Source organism: Tauraco erythrolophus, chromosome 1 (assembly GCF_009769465.1).
Source record: "Tauraco erythrolophus isolate bTauEry1 chromosome 1, bTauEry1.pri, whole genome shotgun sequence".
NCBI classification, from domain to species: domain Eukaryota; kingdom Metazoa; phylum Chordata; class Aves; order Musophagiformes; family Musophagidae; genus Tauraco; species Tauraco erythrolophus.
In genome coordinates, this window is record NC_141465.1 from 77,607,376 (window position 1) to 77,627,244 (window position 19,869).

Consider the following 19,869-nt stretch of genomic DNA (forward strand, 5'->3'; position numbering starts at 1 on the left):
TCTGAATAATAAGTTTTAAGAAGGAGGAAAAGGCAGTAAGGAGATCCTAGGGGCTTTAAGAACAGAAGAAGTTTAGGGGTTGTAAAGAGGAAAGTGAGAGGATAGGAAGTGCTTAGTTATGAAAATTGTGTACAGAACTGCTGGGAGTAGTTAGTTACTTATTTAATAGTTTAGCAGTTAGTTATTTCCAAAACTATGGCCTGCAGGGCTGTTGTATGTGTTCAAGTGTTTTGCTGGAACCTAGGCTGTGGTGAAGGATTGGCATTTTGATTGCTGCTCTCATCACTTGCTATGAGTACTTTGGAGATGTGCGGCAGCTAAGGCAGGTAATATCTGGCAGGTTAAATCATGTGAGATGATTTTCACACTGTGTAAAAATTTGGTGCCATTTTGGACTCCTGAAGGGGTTTCCTACTGGGACGATCATTTCACTTTCACAGCAAGAGCACCTTTAAAATAAGGTGTTGACCTAAGAACACAAATAATTTCAAGCCGGGCAGCTAGAATGGTTCCTTCCCACAACTCACTTTGCCTTTGCTGCAAATTTTCACCTTTCTAGTACAATGTTTCAAGTACATGTGAAAAAAATCTTGAATCACTGCAGTTTACATCTGTCAATGTAAGTAAAATACATGATGACTACATAGATTTTTTTTTTTTGGGGGGGGGGGGGGCCGGGGGCATAAATTGGCAATTCTAGACTGCTTCACATATGTTTCAGCTGTTCCTCCTGTGGAAGAGCAACTGCTGGAACAGGGATGGTGTACAATGCTAGGTATGGTCACAGCTTTGGTTCTCTAACTCTAGTTTGTTTGTGTTCAAGAATATCATATAGTGCAATGCACACAGCCTGATTTAAAATTTTGGTGAGCATTATTCCTTAAACAGATACAGGTCATTTTCACAACTTGATAAAACAGTATTACAACCTCTTTCTAATTAGACTTCTTTGCCTCACAGTCCAAGAACGGAAAGAGAATATTCACTTGAATATGCCTCTAGAACAAGAAAAGAATGTTAATTGTTTCCAACCTATGTTCTTTATTATCCATTCTGTCATTGCCAGACACTGTCCACCTTCCCTATTACTCGGAGTCCTAATTTTGGCCTTGAGAAGGCAAGATATGCAGAGAGGGTGGAAGCCACTTCACATGTTGCATCCATTCTCATACTTTTATCGTGTATCTTCAAGGAAGAAACTGGACATGTTAGAGTATTCCAAAGAATGTCACGTTTAGAAGATTGTTATTTATGTTAGTTGCATGGTTGGAGTGTTCCAGGACTAAATGTGAGGAAATAATATGTAAAATAATGCTGGTTCAAAGTAGGTAATGTTCAAAATTTAAGTTAAAAGGCTAGCATAGGCTTGACAAATAGAAATAAATGAATAAGCTCTATTCAAGACTTGCCCTATGAGTCTGCAGAGAGACATTATTGTCTAGAGTGGATTTTTATATCGCTGAAAATTATTTAGATGCTAATTTGTGCTATTGGACTCACTTTTGTTGTATTTAAGTTGCATTAGGCCTTTAGAATTGGTAGTAAAGAAAACGATTATCAGTGGACAACATTCAAGACTTTGGAACTGTCAGACAGCACTAACATAGTATTTGCTTATTATGTAGATATGCCACATCCTTTATGGCTAAATACTAAAAGTTTGTCTTTTTTTTCTTCAACAGATTCAGAGCATTCCTATTACAATTTAATCTTGAAGAAAGCAGGACAATTTTTATCCAATTTGCAAATCAATCTCCTGAAGTTTGCACTTTCCATACGGGCATATTCTCCAACTGTTCAGATGTTTCAGCAGGTGACTATTGTCTGATATATTTGGTACATGATTTTACATGGTATTTTGGCTGCACAGTAAAGAATGTTCGTTATTACAGTTCAGTAAAACATAAGCTGACATTATTTGGTATCAAACATGACCCATTTATGAAGATGATGCTTTATGAGCTGGTTATATTGACAGGAACAAATATTCATGTTTAATTGTATGGATAGCATTATTTTCAGGTCAGAATTTTTGGAATTGTTCATTTTTAAAACTCAGGTTATGGGGTGTTTTTTTTGCATTGCTTTAAATAATCCTATGGGAATTCAGACATTCACAAAGCAGGAAATTTCCTGTAGTTTCAAGTCATTAATATTTTTTATTTAGTGGACTTCTCATCTCTCTCATTATTTCAGTATTTGAAAAGTTGAAAGATACAATAGTCAAATACCTGATTTGTTAATGAAAAAGTGGGAGAACATAAATTCACTGTGCTTCTAGCCTAAAATTGCTCCTCCTGCTTTTAGCAATGCCACCTTCAAGATGAAGTGAGAAATCCATGTTTCTGAAAGGTAATAAGCTGTAATAAAGTTAGGGGTTTTTGCAAGTGTTCTCTGGAGGAATATCATCATCTCAGACTCGTATTTTTTCATTTTTATCTTCAGCTTGTGAATCCAGAGTTACTGACATGCAGTCATATGATTCCCACTTTATATGGGAATAGCCGAATAGAGTTTAAAAAAAAAAAGGGTGGAGGGGTGGGAAGGAGAGAGAACCAAAAATTGACATTAATTGTTTGGGATTTATTGGTTAGCAGTCAAATCTTTGTACATTTACATGATTGCTGATAGCAACTAAAATTAAAAATATCTCAAGAGTACAGGCTGTGACTTCAGCTGAGATTTCTCAGCCCTGACTTTACAGAACATAAATGGACTTGATTTTCTGGAGTATGGCTGCGTTTGATAGACTGCATCTCACAAAGGTTATAAGGTCTTAATCTCCTTATATTTCCCATTACTTTTTTCACATGTACCCAATTTTGAATGGTCTTAATTAGAAACACAACTCAATGACAGCTGTTGAGTTATTTTAATCAAAGAGATGTGAGTTTAAGTTGAAGTGCAATCAAAGCATTCTGGTTGAGTATAATTGTTGAAATATTAGATTGCAGCTGATGAACCTCCACCAGCAGGCTGCAGTGCATTTGTGGTTATCCATGGGAAGCACACCTGTAAGACTAATGAAATAAAAAAGCTTCTGAAGAAGGCTACTAAGAGGTAAAAGTAATGATCTGTTTTAAGAGGAAAAATAGATTACTGAAGAGGAAAATGCATTTATTGCATATATACTTGTAGCATTTTGAAATTTCATGTTCTACTTACTTGATAATGCCAAGCCTATAAATCTCTATTTACTTGTATTTGAAGACATACTCATTTAAACAATGTTATTTTAAAAGAGTAACTTTGGGGTTTGAAATATTTTAAACACTTACTGTTGTGAGAATTCATGAATAATGAATCAAAGCAGGGTTTTAAAATAAAATCATAGAGCTTTGCTCCTCTAATCACATGGATAATTTTGTATTTTTTTCCTTTTTTGGTATGGGATAGTCAAATTTAAGTTACAGTGTACTTTCTATACAAACGTAACATTTAATGCATCTGAGACAGTACTTCTGCTGACAGGCCTTTCTTACATAGTCAGTGCCTCTGCGTTTGAGGTTTTCTGAATTGTAAGGGCTTGGCACAGGAGTAGAAGAGGAGTCTACCTCAGCTGGCATAACCTTTCCTCACCTATCAAGCCTTTCTGCAGGCTTTGTCCTGTGGAAGCTGGCAGCAGTCTGAAACAAATTTAGGCCATGCAGTAAAATACATAGAACCTGTCAAAATAACAAATGATAACAAAATAATGAAAGCAAAATGTTTACTCTCTAATTTATTTGTATTTTTTCAAGACCTGTATGTAACATTTGTTTGTTTGTTTTCCTGCAATGGTCAAGGTCACCCTAATATAATTTAAGGTCCATGCTCTCAACCACTTCATGGAAATATGTAGAGCTGAAAGGTGATTTAGTAGGGCATGTTTCTTGGATTTTGCTTTCTATCAAATATAAATTGGAAAAAAACTCTGAAAACATATAAATTAATCTCTTCGGGGATGCTTGTTTCTGAAAACAATTTTGTGTTCTACATCTGTGATTTATGGTATTTTCTAAGTCCATTAATACAGCCAACTAAATCATTGTCTTTTACTTACTCAATAGCCAAGATTTTCGCAAAAACTCTTCACTGTCTAGTTTGCAATTTCCCATTTTTTAAACTATTACATTCTGCCTAACAAATGTCTCTTAATTTCTTACATAAATCATTTGTACTGTATTTTGGCTTTTAAAATGATGTTGAATTCTTCTGGTCATGTACTAAGGCATCATGAGACCTTAACGTTTTGTCACAATGTCTGAATATACTTTTCTAAAGCAGTTAACTGGATTCAGCATGTTTTCCTTTCTGGAGATACTGTCCCCAAATTTGCAAGATTATGGAAGATCAGGGTACTACACAATAGAGTCTTGAAGTAATCAGAATTGAAAGAGTTAGACTTCTAGAAATCATTAACTTTATGAACTCACAACAAAACTGAAGCTCTTTCTATTAAATTGTTCTCATGTTTTGGATAGTTTTGTGTGCACCAGTCACATTACAACCTTCAGAGCAGCAGGGACAAAATCTTGATAAATTTCCTGTCCTTCTCCCCACCCCAAAAATAGTTGCATCATTCAAATATTTAGAGTTCCTCGAGCTAGACTTTGGGAAAAACATATTCACCTTCAGGTAATTGTTTCCACTACTCTGAGTAGATGCTTTTCATTTGTGCTGGAGATGTTTAGTCGGGGTGACAGGGATAGCGCTGTGCTCCTGTTCTGTCTTTTTTAACATGGTGAACAAATATATGGGACAGTGTGCCGTGTCACTGTTGGTTCCCCTAAACCAGTCATTCTTTGTGGCTTTTATAAAAAGAGATCTTTTTGGTTTATTGATTCCTTTTTTATTTCAAACTATTTTCCTCGGTTTCGTTTTCTTTTTCTGTCTTCTGTCATGATTTTTCCACTGAAGCTGAACTTGAGCTTTGCTTTCCGTTGTGTCCTAAAGTTCCCCATATTGGATGAGGACACTAGAAATGTTCTAGTTTTAGAGATGATAGTTTCAAGTCTTACTGGAAAAGAAAGAAGAGGCTGCAGTGTTATTTTGTGCACATCCATTAGCTCAACCTGAGATCCAGGAAGTCTCTAGGCATTTGGGACTGAAGAGAGCCCGAACAGTCTGCATGTCAAGATCAAGGTTTTGCTTCATCCAGTCCTTTATGCAGCAACTACTGTTGCACTTTAAGCTGTGTTGCAATGGACTGCATGGCTCTCAGTGGAAATATTTTGTGTGGAAGTGCAATGGGATGCTCAAGGGCTCTGGATGTTTCAAAGGAAGATCTTCAGTGGTTATATGGTTGAGATTGCTTATCTTGTGAACTGTCCAAACCACAACACTAAGATTTCTGGGGCTGTCGCTGCCAAGAGCAGAAGCATCGACAGGAGTCACGTTTTGCTCAAAACAATCAGTGGCTTAGAAGGTTTGTCAGTATGTGTGTCTGCTGTCTTCTGTCCATCGCATTCCTCCTGCATCCCATCTTGGCAACTATCTAGGCAAGCGTATAGTTGCCTGTACTACCCTAGTAACTGGTTAGCAAGTGCTGAACACCACATCCATGTATTTTTTATCCTTTTTTTGTCTGCCCAACTGCTGTTCCTTCCCTTTCAGGCAGTCTCATAAGACTCTTATGGCAGGAAATTAATTAGCTTTCAGCTCTAGGAGCAAGAGAATCAATTCCTTCTCACTACTATTCAGTGTTGAAGAGAAACAGAGAATGGAGGCTCATCTTGGATTTACAAGAGCTGAACGCTTTAATTCTCCAATCCAAGGACCCTATGCAGTGTTACTTCACTGCAGCACTTATTTTTTTTTAGTGAAGCATGTTCATTATAGTATAAAATGCTTCCTTTGAGACTGTCTGTTCACGAAAGACATGGCAGCACTACCTTTTGAGAACAGGAGTCATTCTTCTGCTATACCTAGGTGACTAAGAAAAGAGAAGCTCACTTGATTAAGGTTTTGAACTCTCTGTAAATGACTGGCAGTTCTTGTCTGTGTGGATATAAGAATGAAGTTGCACAAATCACATCTCATATGTATGCTTTCTTTGGGGCAAATCTGGATCTGTTCTTGGACAGAGCTTACTCATTCAAGAGTTGTTGCAGCCTCCGTGATGACACCTACTTTGTCCACCTTGTCCCTCTGATGACATTTGGGGCAGATGACCTCCAAAGGTCCTTTGCAGTGTAAATTATTGTGATTTTGTATTGAAGATATTCCTAAGCTTTGCATCACAGAGGCTGTGGCATGTGGAGTTTTGCTCACACCTTTCCACTAAGATTTTTCAATGAGCATCTACTACACATGTTTCTGTAGTGCATGTTGGATTAGAGTTTCTGAACTTGGCTTGGAGAGGTTTGGAGGGAGTGTACTGATCTTTCAAGCGTGACTATGCAAAGGCCACTTTGAAAAAGAAGTGTGTTCATCAACAATTAGCACTTTGAGTATATTACTCTATATTACTCAATTGTATCCTCTGTTACTTTTCCATCTTTCCCAGGTTTTATTCAAGAGATGCTTTACAGTCATCTAAAAAAATCATTGCAGGCATAGAAAGCATAACTTTTCAAACCATGGCTTTTAATGAGGGTAGGTAGGCAGTCAAAATTTGCAAAGTTAGCTAAATTAGCAGAGCTTGATGGTGTTAAAGAAGTGTCACCCAGTTAGTTTCCACATGTGTTAGCAGCGTTCTCAAACTTCAGTGAATATCCCTCTGCTAGTCTGTTTATCACTGATTGCTATGTACATCCCTAATAGATGTAATGCATCACGTAAATTAAAAGCTTTAAGCTTTAACTGATTGTTGCATAAAACCTCGAAGTGCTATGCTTTTCATTTGCTCTTTGTGTTGTGATTTGATAAATTATGTTCAAATTATGTATACTTGATGCTGATTTTTCAGTTTCTTAGACTTTAATTTGCAGATTTGGTGTTCTACCGTCATGATTATCTTGTGATAATTTTAACATGGCTTGTATACTTCTAGCATATAAGCCATTAGTTTTTTTTAATTTCAAAATTGAAAAACTGCTACTGTTTCAATTTCTTTTCTGAATATATAATATCACAATTATTTGTTTTTAAAACCAGACCCAGGCCATACCTTTTTAAGGGAGATCATAAATTCCCAACTCTCAAAGAGGATGTCCCAGTGGTTGTTCTTTATGCAGAAATGGGTACAAAAGACTTTGTCAAATTCCACAAGATTTTATCTGAGAAGGCGCAAAAGGAGGAAATTGTTTATGTCCTCCGGCATTATGTTCAGGTATGCAATTCAAATTAACATTGATTTAGTAAACTTTTACTATTCTGTCTTTATTTTACTTGCTTTTTGACAAAACACATTTTCTACGTTTATTTTTGCATTAGCCTAAATCATGTGCAATATAGGTTCTAATTTTAAAACTTTGTAGGTGAAATTATTCACCTAATACAAACTTTGAAGCTGGGAAAGCACGATAATATTATCTAATGCTGCATGCAAGCACTGTTTGCATCACTGATTGACCTCGAAATCTCTTTTTTGGTTGTGTGTTGTACAAAGATCTTGGGTGAATCTTTGTGCAGCAGACTGAGCATATTAGTAACAAGGATTAGAAAAACTGGAAGTAGAATAGAAAAAATGTTGCCAAATAATTCTTTAAAATTTTTTATATTCTCAGTATAATCTTGTGTGTTCATTGCAGTACAGTGACATGGGATATCACAGTCAACATCATTGACCAGTTTTTTGATGCTTGCATTCCACAATGTCAGTATTTTAACCGTAGTGTTTCTGAATGCTTTTCTTAACTTCTTCCCTGCAACAAAACAAGACAAATACCAGCACGTGGAACTATATTGTCCCCAGTTTTGGCTATTGGAAGGTTTTTGTAATTTATATTCAAAGTACAGCTCTTACAGTGTGGCTAATACCAGAATAATCTAATGGAGTGAGAGGTTACTGTGATTTGTGTATGCCGGGCATTTCAGGGAGATGAGATCCATAGTTTGCAGATGACTGAGCTGTTTGCTCACAGTAATGAAATAGAGAATTTGAGGAAACCAGTCTTAAATTCTAAGTTGTGTGCAGCATAGTTTTTACTGAACTTTATGTTCTTTTATGCACTCTTATTTCAGTTAAATACCGACAGTTTCTGTAGCTCCCACCGGCTTATGCACCATGGTCCCCCATGCCTATTGTTTTTCATCCTGCACTTTTTCTCTCTTCAGACTGTGCTTCCCTTGATTAACTCTTTCATCAAAACTCTTCAAAATAATCAGCCTGATGCAGAAATAGAGAATTTTCTCCTAACATGCTGAAGTCTGGCAAAATTACAAAGCAATTAAAAACAGTTTAAAATGTGAGTTGTAAAGTATCAGTAATTGTATAGGGTGCTACCAACGCTGCCTGTTCCAGTTCTCCTCCTAAGGCTATGTGAAAAGACTACAATTTGACACAGCCTTTGTGGTCTGCAGGACATAAAGGAAGTCCTTAGTTTTGCTACACACCTTCTCAATGGGCTGTCAATATGCCTTACATGACTTATAATTTGTTTGGTGTAGTATTTTGTACTTTCAATCATAAATTGAAAGATGAATTTATGTTATGACTATAATAACATTTTAAAGTTATAGCATTAGATATTGTTAATCTCCTGTAAATACAGTTTTTTAAGTTATATTTTGTGTTCTGTTAAAATAATATCTCAAACAGAAACCAAGTTCCAGAAAAATGTATTTATCTGGATATGGTGTAGAACTTGCGATAAAAAGCACAGAATACAAAGCAGTAGATGACACACAGGTTAAAGGTATGTTGTTGGGGTTTTTTATTGATGATATTTTAATGGAGATACTACCGAAATGTATTATAATCTTCAGTTATAAAATCAGTAATGTTTTGAAGGTTTTACTTAATTTCTTTTTACAGAAGAAAGTCTCAGGTGTAAGGAACTAAGATATCAAAACATACGTGAGCATTTGTAAACAACTCTGCTGAGGATATAGTTGGATATTTAACCTCTGTATTCTGTGGCTCTTCAAAATGTAACTCGTTCTTCCTTTCAATAAGTGTAAGATTGTTTAACCTTTGTTCTTCAATTACTTTGCTTATTGGACTCTCTAATATGCTAATTATTACAATATCTACATATTAGTGTTTCAGGATTGAGGTGTTTTCCGAATTTATGTGGAAATACTTTCACAATCTTCTGTAGTAAAGATGTGCTCTATCTTAGAATTTGTTGCCAGTGTATGTTACGTGTTGAAATGAGACATGTATCTCAGAAAGTAGTAGCTATAGCATTCTGACACAGAGAAGTTGCTTTGTGTGGAGATTTACAAGATACAAAGGAAGTTATTTAGCTCTCTTGTGGTAAGACTAATGCTTAATAGCCTTTGAGCCACTCCAAAAATGGTTTAGTTTTTTTAAGGAAAAGAAACTGATCTCTGAGTTACATCAAATGCTAGCTGGAGATTCAGGCGCTTTAAAGTCATCATGGTTTTCAAGGATAAGTTTGGTAGTAGTTGGCTGGTAAGAGTTATACCTTACCATTTAATCAAACTGAGAAATGGCTATTTTGGGAAGTGAACTATTTAGCCATATCAATTTTATTTATATAAAAAATGTAACCATTGAATGAATTATATTTGAATGTTATTAAGTTCTGTGAAGTGATTCATTCTGATGCCAAAATCTGATGGCATAAATATAAATCTAATTGAAATTACATCTGGGAACGACAACTTTTTCATTGTATGTTTCTTCTAACCACTTCATAATTCTTGAGAACATAACACATCAGTAACTTTCTTGATATATATTGTCTACATGTGCTATGTTTTCAGGAGCAAATGACACCAAAGAAGAGGAAGAGGAGGAGGAGGAGGAGGAAGGTGATGTCCAAGGATTTCTCTTTGGCAAATTAAAGTGAGTTGATTAATTGTAACTTCTACATTTGGTTCTCGAAGTTGAACCAGGTCTATGTTACAAGTAAGGAAAAAAGGAATTTTCTGTCTTTGGTTCCCTTTTCAGCTGAGTATTCTTTCTTTGAGGAACCTGGATTATATTTTAGTTCCAGAACAACAGTTGTCTTCAGTGAAATTTTTCTTTTTCTGTAGAGAATAACAGCTAATATCGTTCAACAACTAAAAAATAAGGAGAGAAGGATTCTTTGTGAAACTTCTTAATATCTAAAATATGAAATATTACAGAACTTAAAGTTCTAGTGCTTTAGATGTCTGGGGTTTAGCTGCTTTTTGCTTCTTGTTCGATATTTCTAGCAGAAGAACCTTTAGAAATTTAATGGAGATTGTTTGATGTTCGAGGGTGTCTTGTAGCAGGCTGAAGTTTTTGCGCTCAAGACTTCTTTGCCCAATTATGTTTTAAAACAAATAGCCAAGCTTTTGGGCGTCATGCTTTTCTGCAGATGTGACTAGTGATTTGTGTGCTCAGTAGCTTGATTTTATCAGTGCTGTTAATTTATAAAATATGTTCTCAACATTGGCTTGCCTATATCTTACAATGAACTGTGTACAGTTACAGTTAATCTGTGGCGTGATATACAGTTAGGTATACATTATGCTATAGTAAACTAACTATACAGTTACCTGTATTGTGTGTTAATGCTATTTAATCTTTTGAGTTCATTTATTCCATCAAAATTTATGTGACAGTGTTTGAGACAGATCACTACAAAACAATTGAACTCCTTGTAATCAACAGGTTTTTAGTCCTCAGAAGTCACCTCTTCTCACCTCAAATCCTCTTTTTTTTTTAAAGAATGAATTAATTTTAATTCTTGCTTGTTACCCTTAAGATACAGTATTAGCTGTGAGACATACTGTGGATAAAAGCAAACATTGATGGATGTCATTGATTTTGCTGTTTGTTAAAAAAATGTTTTATTGTAGACAAATGCATCCTGATTTGAAAAATAATCTGAAAGAGTTTAAAGAACATCTAATTGGAACTACTGACAACATGGAACCGCTGAAGGTTTGGGAGCTACAAGGTATGTATTGCATTTTTTTGAGTTAACACAGTGCTCTGTTTAGTTTTCCTTTGTTGTGTTGATATATCAACTTTATGGTAAAAGCTTCTTTTTAAAAGAGACATATTGTTTCATGAAAAGGGAGTGTTATATCAAGTATTTAAAAAGAATGTATTGGGATCTTGTCCTAGTATTACATGCTAGAAATTAAAAGAGCATCGAAGTAATTTTATAAGATGGAGAATCATAACCAACTTTACTGATTTTTAAAGACAGAAGATATATTGTCCAGTGTTCTGCCTGATATGTGATCTCAGATGTTAAATTTAGTTTCAGATTTTTTTGAAAGGTCAGGCAAAAAATATCATTTTGACATGACTATTGAGTCAGGATGAAATACAGGTTAAGTCATTTTGTTTCCTTTAGTTTATAAATTCTAACTTTTATCAGTGTACTGAAGTTCATGTTGATACGTTTTTTTAAGATAACATCAAATGGAAGAGCACGCTTTTAAAAGCTTTCCCATGGAAATGGAGAACAAATATGCAGAAATTGATTTCTAAACAGTTTCTGTGCTGATGATCTGTGGGACATTCTGTGTCTTGAATGGAATTACAAATCGCTCTAAAATAAGTCCCTAAAATGTCATGACACTGAAGTTTAGGCAACTAAATTTTACCTGTTAAATTCTTCATTTTTAGAGGCCAACTGGATCAAAACTCATTTGCCTTTATACTAGTGCAATGAAAGAGACTGAGCAATCATCTGAACTTCAGTTTCTTTTCAGAATTCTGACTGTTCCAGAGCTTGCTAGTAGTATCCAGTCTCAAACTGACTATCTGAGATAATTGTGGTTCACTTGCAGTCTTCTATCAGTTAACTCCCCTTCAGCTGTGGGATTTGTCTTGGCCCAAAATTTTAAAATTAAAAACATTGTTTCAGTTCTCCCAAGAAATCTACTATGTAAATAAAAAGAAAATTCTCTTTTTGTCTAGTTAATTTGTTTTTTTACATGATTGAATACCATTCCATTGATGTTCAAGAAGAAGCAGCTGTCAGTACCTTTACTGTCTACTTCCAAAAGCTGGTATAAAGTCTCTTTTCTGTGGTGTCAAGGCTATATAGATAAAAATGAAATTTGTACTGCTCCTTAAGCAACCAGTTCGTACAGTGTTGAAAGAAGTTGATTGTTGGGATGCTGTTTGTTCAGTGCCAGAAAGTCTGGTATTGGCTTGTGGTAAGTACATTCAGTACCTTTTTGGACAGGAGGTCTTCAGACCCCTCTTTGTATGGTGCAGTTGTTTTGATACTCTTACTCCTGACATGACTGGGTGTTTTCTCTAGTTCATTCTTAGTGACTAATTATAGTAGCTGAGTTAATGGCACAGCTATTCTCTGATTTCCTTTAATTAGCTTCCAAGTAAAAATTCACTAGATTTAACCAAAACTCCGTCAGCTATAGGATATACTTCTATTTATAAATGACCCTAAACACCATTCAAGAGTTGTCTTGCAAGAGCTTTTATGTTTTAGGTAAGTAATTAGGTTTACTCTTCATAGTGAAAAATGATGCACAGACTACCAGTATGGTATTCTCTTTAATAACTCGTTCTTTTATCTGTGTGAAAAGTCTCTTGATCTCTAGTGTTTTGTTAGGTTTCAAAGCATACTTTGAGATCTGCTTTAAGCTCGGGATCATCTTTTCCCCAAAGTGCCCTGCACTGCTCTTTCAACTTTGCTAGGGTACCACAAGGTGAGGTCTGTAAGTGATGGTCCCTGACCAGAGATAGCCTAGAAGGTAAAAAGACATGTCGGTTTGGCTCAGCGAGATTTGAATGTTTGTGCTATAGCTGTTCAGCATAAAATGGAAATGTTCAACAATTCATGGAGGATTTTAGGTGTATGTACTAAGTGCCAGCAGGAAAGGCATCACTAGCTGCAGTAACGGCAGCAGTCATGTATTGCTTCACCTGATCACAGCTTATGCAAGTGTTGAAAGGGATCTGAAACGTTCTTTTTGAAAACAATGATCTCCTTATACTTTTTGTTGAGAGTATTAAGAAAATTCAAGTTAACATTCCACCTCTCAGACTCACCTTTTCTTCCAGCCAAGGTGTACCTTATCAGGCTTTTTTTTTTATTTCTAATTGCTTCAAAAAGATAGTGCAAAGTTCTACTAGACAGCATCCTCTATGACTTTCTGCCCAGCACTTTTTACTATATGTGGCATCAGCTTTCCTCAAACTGAATAACCTTAGGCCTTTGGTTTCTGCTCAGATGTCTTAACTAGCAGATTATGAGGAAGACACATTATTGCCCTGAGGTAGTTAGGCAGACTGTATCCGAAGTACATGGAAGGCCCTAGTAAATTATTGCTTTACCCTATTGGTACCAAAATTGGATTTTCCCCAGTCTCATGTGCCAAGATTTGTCACACCCAAGTTAGGCACCAGAGAAGGCTTACTGAAGCCCATCATTGTTTTTTTGGTGGATAAGCAGATTAATTATAAACCGTTCTGATATATGAAAACTTACTTTATTCTGAGAAAAAGCATAGAGAGAAAAATGACATCCCTTTAAAAATAGTGCTAGATATTTAGGAGAACTGAAATTTGACAGTAGATTAACCTTTCTTTCAGGAGTCTCCATTTTCTCTTCCTGTGAAATTGCTGCTACTCTTGAAAATTGTACACTGCACATGCTCAATACAGCCTTCTGCATTTAACATATCTGTTCTCTGAAAATCTTATGAATTCCTGGAGCTGGAAAGCTCTTACTCTTTACGGCAGTTATGAGTGTCTGTGGGTCGGTGCTTATCTAGGTTTGTATATGATACCCTTGTGATACTGGCGTAATACCGCGTGATGAATTGTCTGGGTTTTTTTTTCAATGTGTTTTTACAAACTTAGAAATTACATGTACAAAGCGTATGCTCAAGACAACCCAACAAAATTTTGTAGGAAAACCTGAATTTGGTATTTCTAACTTTTAAGTGCCCATCTTTTCAGCCTTAATAATGTTACTTCATAATTTTTTATAATATATAATTGAAACACAAAAAATGTTAATAGTGAGTGTATATGGAACAGTTTTCTGATTTTAGGCAGTATTGATTGAGAGTGATATTTCCAGTGATTTTGTTGTGGTTTTTTTCCAGATCTTAGTTTTCAAGCAGCTGCTCGAATTATGTCTACCCCTGTTTATGGTGCCTTAAAGGAAATGAAAGACATAGCTCAGAACTTCCCAATAAGAGCCAGGTATGATACTTAAGCTTGTTTTTCAATTTCTGTTTTTATATTCACATTTGAATTTAATGTCAGTAATACAGATTCATATCCAAATTCTGCATGTAAAACATGTTCATGTTTTACAGTTTGCTGGATGGATCCCAGGTTTTCATTGAGGAGAAAATAACTCTTGGGAGAGCTCATGATTGGTCTCTTACATGTTTCCTGTTTGATGCAGGAGATGCCATGAAGGTGTCCTACTACTTCAGGCACTTACACCTAGTCATCCAAGCTTCTGCTGGAATTATATTTTCCTGGGTGCAAAATTCTGTTGAATTAATATCAGAACTACTTGCAGTAGGAAGAGACAAAATGTTATTAATTTTGAAGGGATTCCATCCTGTCATGGTTTTAGGCCGATCTGGCAACTAAACCCCACGCAGCTGGTCTCTCACTCCAGTAAAGTGGAGAGGAGAAAAATAAAAGAACTGAGGGTCGAGACAAGAACAGAGGGAGCACCCACCAACCATGGTCCTGGGCAAAACAGACTCAGATTTCTTAAAGCAAAACAGTTTATTAACAGCTACTTAAAAGAATAAAGACAAGCAAAACCAGTTACTTAAAAGGATAAGAAGAAAACAAGGCCAGATAGTAAAATCAACACCTCTCCACCCCACTTTGCCTTTTCTTCCCGGCTCTACCTCCTCCCCCCTGCGGCACAGGGGGGCAGGGAATGGGGGAGTGCAGGTCAGTTCATTCCATGTTGTTACTGCCGCTCCTCTCTTAAAGGAGAAGGAGTCCTTACACCATTTTCCCGTGGTCCCCTACTCACAAGGAAAATCCACAAACTTCTCCAGCGTGAGTCCTACCTGCAGGATGCAATCCTTCCCCAACAGATTGCTCCGGTGCGGGCTTTACCGCAGTCTCGGATTCTTAGGGAGTTGTTGCCGCTCGCTCTAGCGTGGGTCGTCACACAGACTTCAAATGAGTAAATGCGTCTCTACCTGTGCCCATGCTTCACAACTGTCTCAGGCTCAGGCATCTCTTCTCTGACGTGGGTTGTCCCATGGACTCTAGATGCGTACCGTACTCAGGCTTAGGCATCGCTTCTTTGACATGGGTTTTCCACAGGTTGCGAGTGGGTCTCTACTCCCCCGGGACCGCCATGGCTGCAGGGAGGCCGCCTGCCGTCTCGCCACCAGTTGCAGGGGGAAACTCAACTCGGGCACACCTTGTCCTGTTCCATCTTCACTGACCTGAATGATCTGTGTGGCCGTTTCTCTCAGATCTCAGTCCTCTCTGGGTGAACTCGGCCCGGTGGGCACCCAAGGAACGGGGCTCTCCCCGAGTTCCCCAAGCGACTCCGCCGCCGCCATCTTCAGCAGGTGGCACTGGCCCGGCCCGGGCCACCGCTCAGCCGGGCGCCGGGGAGCGGAGGCGGTGCCCCCCTCCCTTCTCTCCTCACTCCTGGGCAAAGGCACACCTTTCCTTCCAATAGGGCAATTCGCAGAGACGCCGATTGGCTCAAGCCCTGAGGGGGATGGGAGTCCAGTCTGATGGGGCAGCTTCTGCAACCAGAACCTCCCACACACATCAAACCATGACACATCCACATTAGTTCTAAGCACAACATTGCTGATAAGATGGGGCCTCAGCTACTGTGTATTACTGTTCGTACTGGGGGACATCTGTCTCCCATAACAAATTACTTAACAAAAGATCAAGGTAAATATTAAATAAATGAACAACTTTTTCCTCTGTACTAACATTAAAAATTTCATTTCCTGTAAGCCAGTTGTATTTCAGTTGAGAAATGCTTTTCTTTATATTTAGTAAGTTCTTCATGTAATCTTATCAGAAGTATTTGCTTGAATTACTGAATTAAATATGATGCTAAATAGGGTTATTAACTCAATGTGTTTTTACATTTTACAACTCTTGTTTAATTCCCACATAATGTTTCATTGTCATCTCTGGTATTCTGTTAGAGAAAATCTGCACTGTAATGTTAAAACTAGCTCTGTAAAATCTTGTTTCAAGGAAGAAAAATAACTTTCAAAATGCCTGAAACATAATTATTATGAAATACCAAGGTACAAGTTTACACTTAAATTAGCAATCATAAAATGCAACTTTTCATTAGAAGGTATCAGAAATGTATTACCTTCTTGTTGAACTGCAAGGCCAGTTCTTTTTTCCTGTTCTTTAAAGGACAGGAAAAAAAAGTCAGTTTGAAGTACTCTAGGTGACATTTAAATCATTGATTTAAAAAGTCATTAAATTGTTACATTCTACTCCGACTCCTGCTATGTATTTGTGGCATTAAAGCACAATTTACTTGCTCTTCAAACATTTTATTTTTATGGGTAAAAGTGTAACAAGAATTTAGAATTATTAAAAGGGGAACCGCAGCTCCTATTGTGTATGATTTATTCTAATATGCTAATCTAGCATGTTATTGTTAACATAAGAGACTGCAAATATTTAAATTATTTAAAGTTAGTAAATCTACATTGACAACAAGCTTAAATCAAAGGGGCATTGTGTAAAAACAGTGCACAAAATATATTTCCTTAATAACCTAATCACAGCCTCCTGAGTCAAAAATACTAGTTTGGAAAAAAAAAACCTAGAATAAACAGGGAATTAAAAGATATTGCTTAATCACTTTAGCTAGATAAGTGATCATTATAACAGTAGTCTTTTAAAATTGTTGAATTTCACACAGTTTAGATATGAAAACCATTTTTTAGTTATGCAGATTTTGGTTTGAAAAGGCTGTATACAAATTTTGGAACTATGGTTATGAAAATAAAAATTAAATATTTTATGTTCCTTAAAAATAGAAGGATTCCTTAGACCATAAAAAATTAATATACCATTCCTCTGGAAGTTTCTTTCACTTTCTAGTTTATAACCTGCATTTTTGTGTCTTGGTATTTCCAGTTGAAAAGGTTAGTCTGAAGTAGATTGTACAAAATGTCAGCAGGTGTAGACAGTGTAAGAACTGATATATGTCATGGCGACATTTTGATAACTCATTTTCTAGGATATTTTTCATCTTTAATATATTTTATACATGTCATAAATATCTGTTATTTAAGAATACAATAATAAGAATTATAAAACTGTGTTTCTTGCTATCTATTAATTATTCATGAATGTTAACGTTACGAACATGTGAAAAGTTTCCTTTTTTCCCCTGATACGAAGTGCTATATAGCTACATGTTTTTTCAGGTAAGAGTAAAGATGCATGAAATTATATGATCAAAAATATTACAACATTAACGTCATGATAGTGCGTTCCTACATCATGTAGAGTGATAATTAATATCCATTTACTTTCAGACAGCAAGGTGTTTCTGTTTGGTGAGTCCTTAGCACTGAATATTTACAAAACCGATGCATAAAACTTTGTGAAGCTTTTAACAAATTGAACAAATGACTGAACTCAAAATGAACAAATATCTTTCACAGGTACTTTTACACTTGTTGCCTCAAATTCCCAGGGTGTGCTTTTCAGGGATTGACCATCACACTTTCTCCTTAAAATCTTGATAGAATCCTGCATCATCAACTGCCATGCATAGACAAGGAGCTAGTTAATGATTCTCTGATGTTTTGCTTTCTTATATACCAAAAAAAGCTATCAGTAAAGCTTACCTTTTGCTGATAAGTATTTTACTTGCTTGATAACGTTGGGCCAGCTTTGTCTTCTCCTTTCTGCCTTTCTATTATTTTCACAGTGATTTTACATGTTTCTGCCTTGCTACGCTAAGCTATTTGCAAAGATTTGGTTGTTCTTTTTGTCTGTGCAGTTTTTGTCACCTGTCTATGCAGAATGAAGCATTGATTCTGAGAGTTAAAGGCCCTACTTGTGTTTGTGTTGAGTTTAGCAAGATAAAAATCAGAGCTTTTATCTCTAAAATATTTCTTACTTCAGGACTGTCTAAAACTATTGCTATGAAGTCACAATAATATTTGTATTTAATACTGCCACACATGAAGTTTGCACCGTGCTGTGGAGTCCTTCTGTTAGCTCATTGGCTAAGTAAATTCTTAGTAATAATTCACATTAGTTACAGATGTTCTTTTAATGGGTAAAGTTCTGTAGCATTCCTGAATGATGTCTATTGCTGATAGAAGGACCCTTAAAGCAGTGTCCTATGGGCTCAGCTTTTGAGACTTCTGACTTAATAGTGTTTTTTCCTAATCCTTCTCCTTTTTTCCAAATTTAAATTTGACTTCAGATATTCTTTTCTTTGTATTTACAAGTTTGTTTTATTTTTTTATCTTAACCAGCAATGTTTCTTTTTCAACAGAAAAATTTGTAGTTTCTTTCTTTCTATTCTACAATTTTTATTTCAAAACTAGTGAACATAGAAAGTAGTAGAGTATAAGATGTATTTACTCAGCATTGAATACACTTAGTACATTGCTTATGTGCTTAGAGAGTGCCTAGCAGTATGATAATAAAAGTTTTATGAGTTTAATTAGTTGAACAATAATAAGCAAATTAAGCTCATCCTCCAATGACTACTGATAAAAATATATTTGAAACATGTTGACTGTTTTTTAGTGTTGTCTTTGACAGTTTGAGTTAAACCTTTCTCATTTTGAGCCAAGGAAAGCCCACCAAGTATGGGTTGGTATAAATACAGCTCCTTCTTGATTTTCTATTGTTCTTTTATGATGTGAAGGGATTCACAGTGACAAAAATAATCTGCCAGAGCATTTAGAGGCAGTGAATGGAAAAGGGTATTTAGCTGGGATGAATCATGTAATATTTATAAACAAAGCACATATTGTTTGCGCTTAACAAGTGGTCTCTTTGATCACCTTGAAAGCCTGACTATTTGTTTAAAATAAATCGATTTTATGTGTTATTTCTGACGTATTGTGAAAAATGTGAAGTTTACTAGCAAGATCTAATCTAAATCAGTTTTTTTTTTTAAGGGAGTTGAGGATTTATGTTATTAAATAATTGCTTTATTATCCGCAAATATTGAAGTTGACTTGGTAGGATCGTTCTTAGTTTCATTAACTTTCAGGTTTAAGATGACTCCAGTTTTTCTTAAAGCCCCATACAGATTTACATAATAGTAACAAAACCTAATAAATCTGAAACCTGGGTTTACTGGAGTAACGCAGAACAAAATATTTGTTTTGAAAGTAAGATATCTATGATACCGCATTACTCTTCTTTTTAAGTCTTACAGCATTCTTCAATTACAGTGCATTGGATATGGTATTAAAATAACTTATTTGACATTATTTAATGCATTTTTTAGATACAGTGGTTGAGTGATACCAAAATTTTATTTTTACAGATCACTGACTAGAGTGCCTGTAGACAAGAAAATGCGAAATGAAATAGAAGAAAATCAGAAGGTTTGTTTTGATTTCTTCAAGTGGATATTTGAGTTACTATCATACTACTACTTTTGAAGATTTTTATTAGTGTAGCAACTTTCACATGGTTTCTATCAGAGAAAAAGAGCTAGTTGTTCTAAACATCTTTTACTAAATAAATAAGATTGAAATACTGAGTTCAAATTTTTCACTTTCTGCTGTTCTTTGTGCTTTTTCCCTTCACTCTTTTGATTTTACAGAATGAGACAAAGAGACAAACAATTTTTATGGAGTGTTGTATTCAAGTCATAAATTCTGTGCTATGAG

The 19,869-nt window shown here is 35.8% G+C and overlaps 1 protein-coding gene across 1 annotated transcript in view; it reads left to right on the forward strand.

The window, feature by feature from the left end:
- Positions 1-19,869, forward strand: part of UGGT2 (UDP-glucose glycoprotein glucosyltransferase 2) — a 95,233-nt gene that overhangs the window by 9,356 nt on the left and 66,008 nt on the right. Inside the window, exons 3-10 of the mRNA XM_086611302.1 lie at positions 1,683-1,813; positions 2,948-3,060; positions 7,078-7,252; positions 8,684-8,780; positions 9,817-9,898; positions 10,882-10,982; positions 14,119-14,218; positions 19,521-19,581. Coding sequence (XP_086467428.1) covers positions 1,683-1,813; positions 2,948-3,060; positions 7,078-7,252; positions 8,684-8,780; positions 9,817-9,898; positions 10,882-10,982; positions 14,119-14,218; positions 19,521-19,581 — 860 coding nt within the window. The remainder of the gene's footprint in view (positions 1-1,682; positions 1,814-2,947; positions 3,061-7,077; positions 7,253-8,683; positions 8,781-9,816; positions 9,899-10,881; positions 10,983-14,118; positions 14,219-19,520; positions 19,582-19,869) is intronic.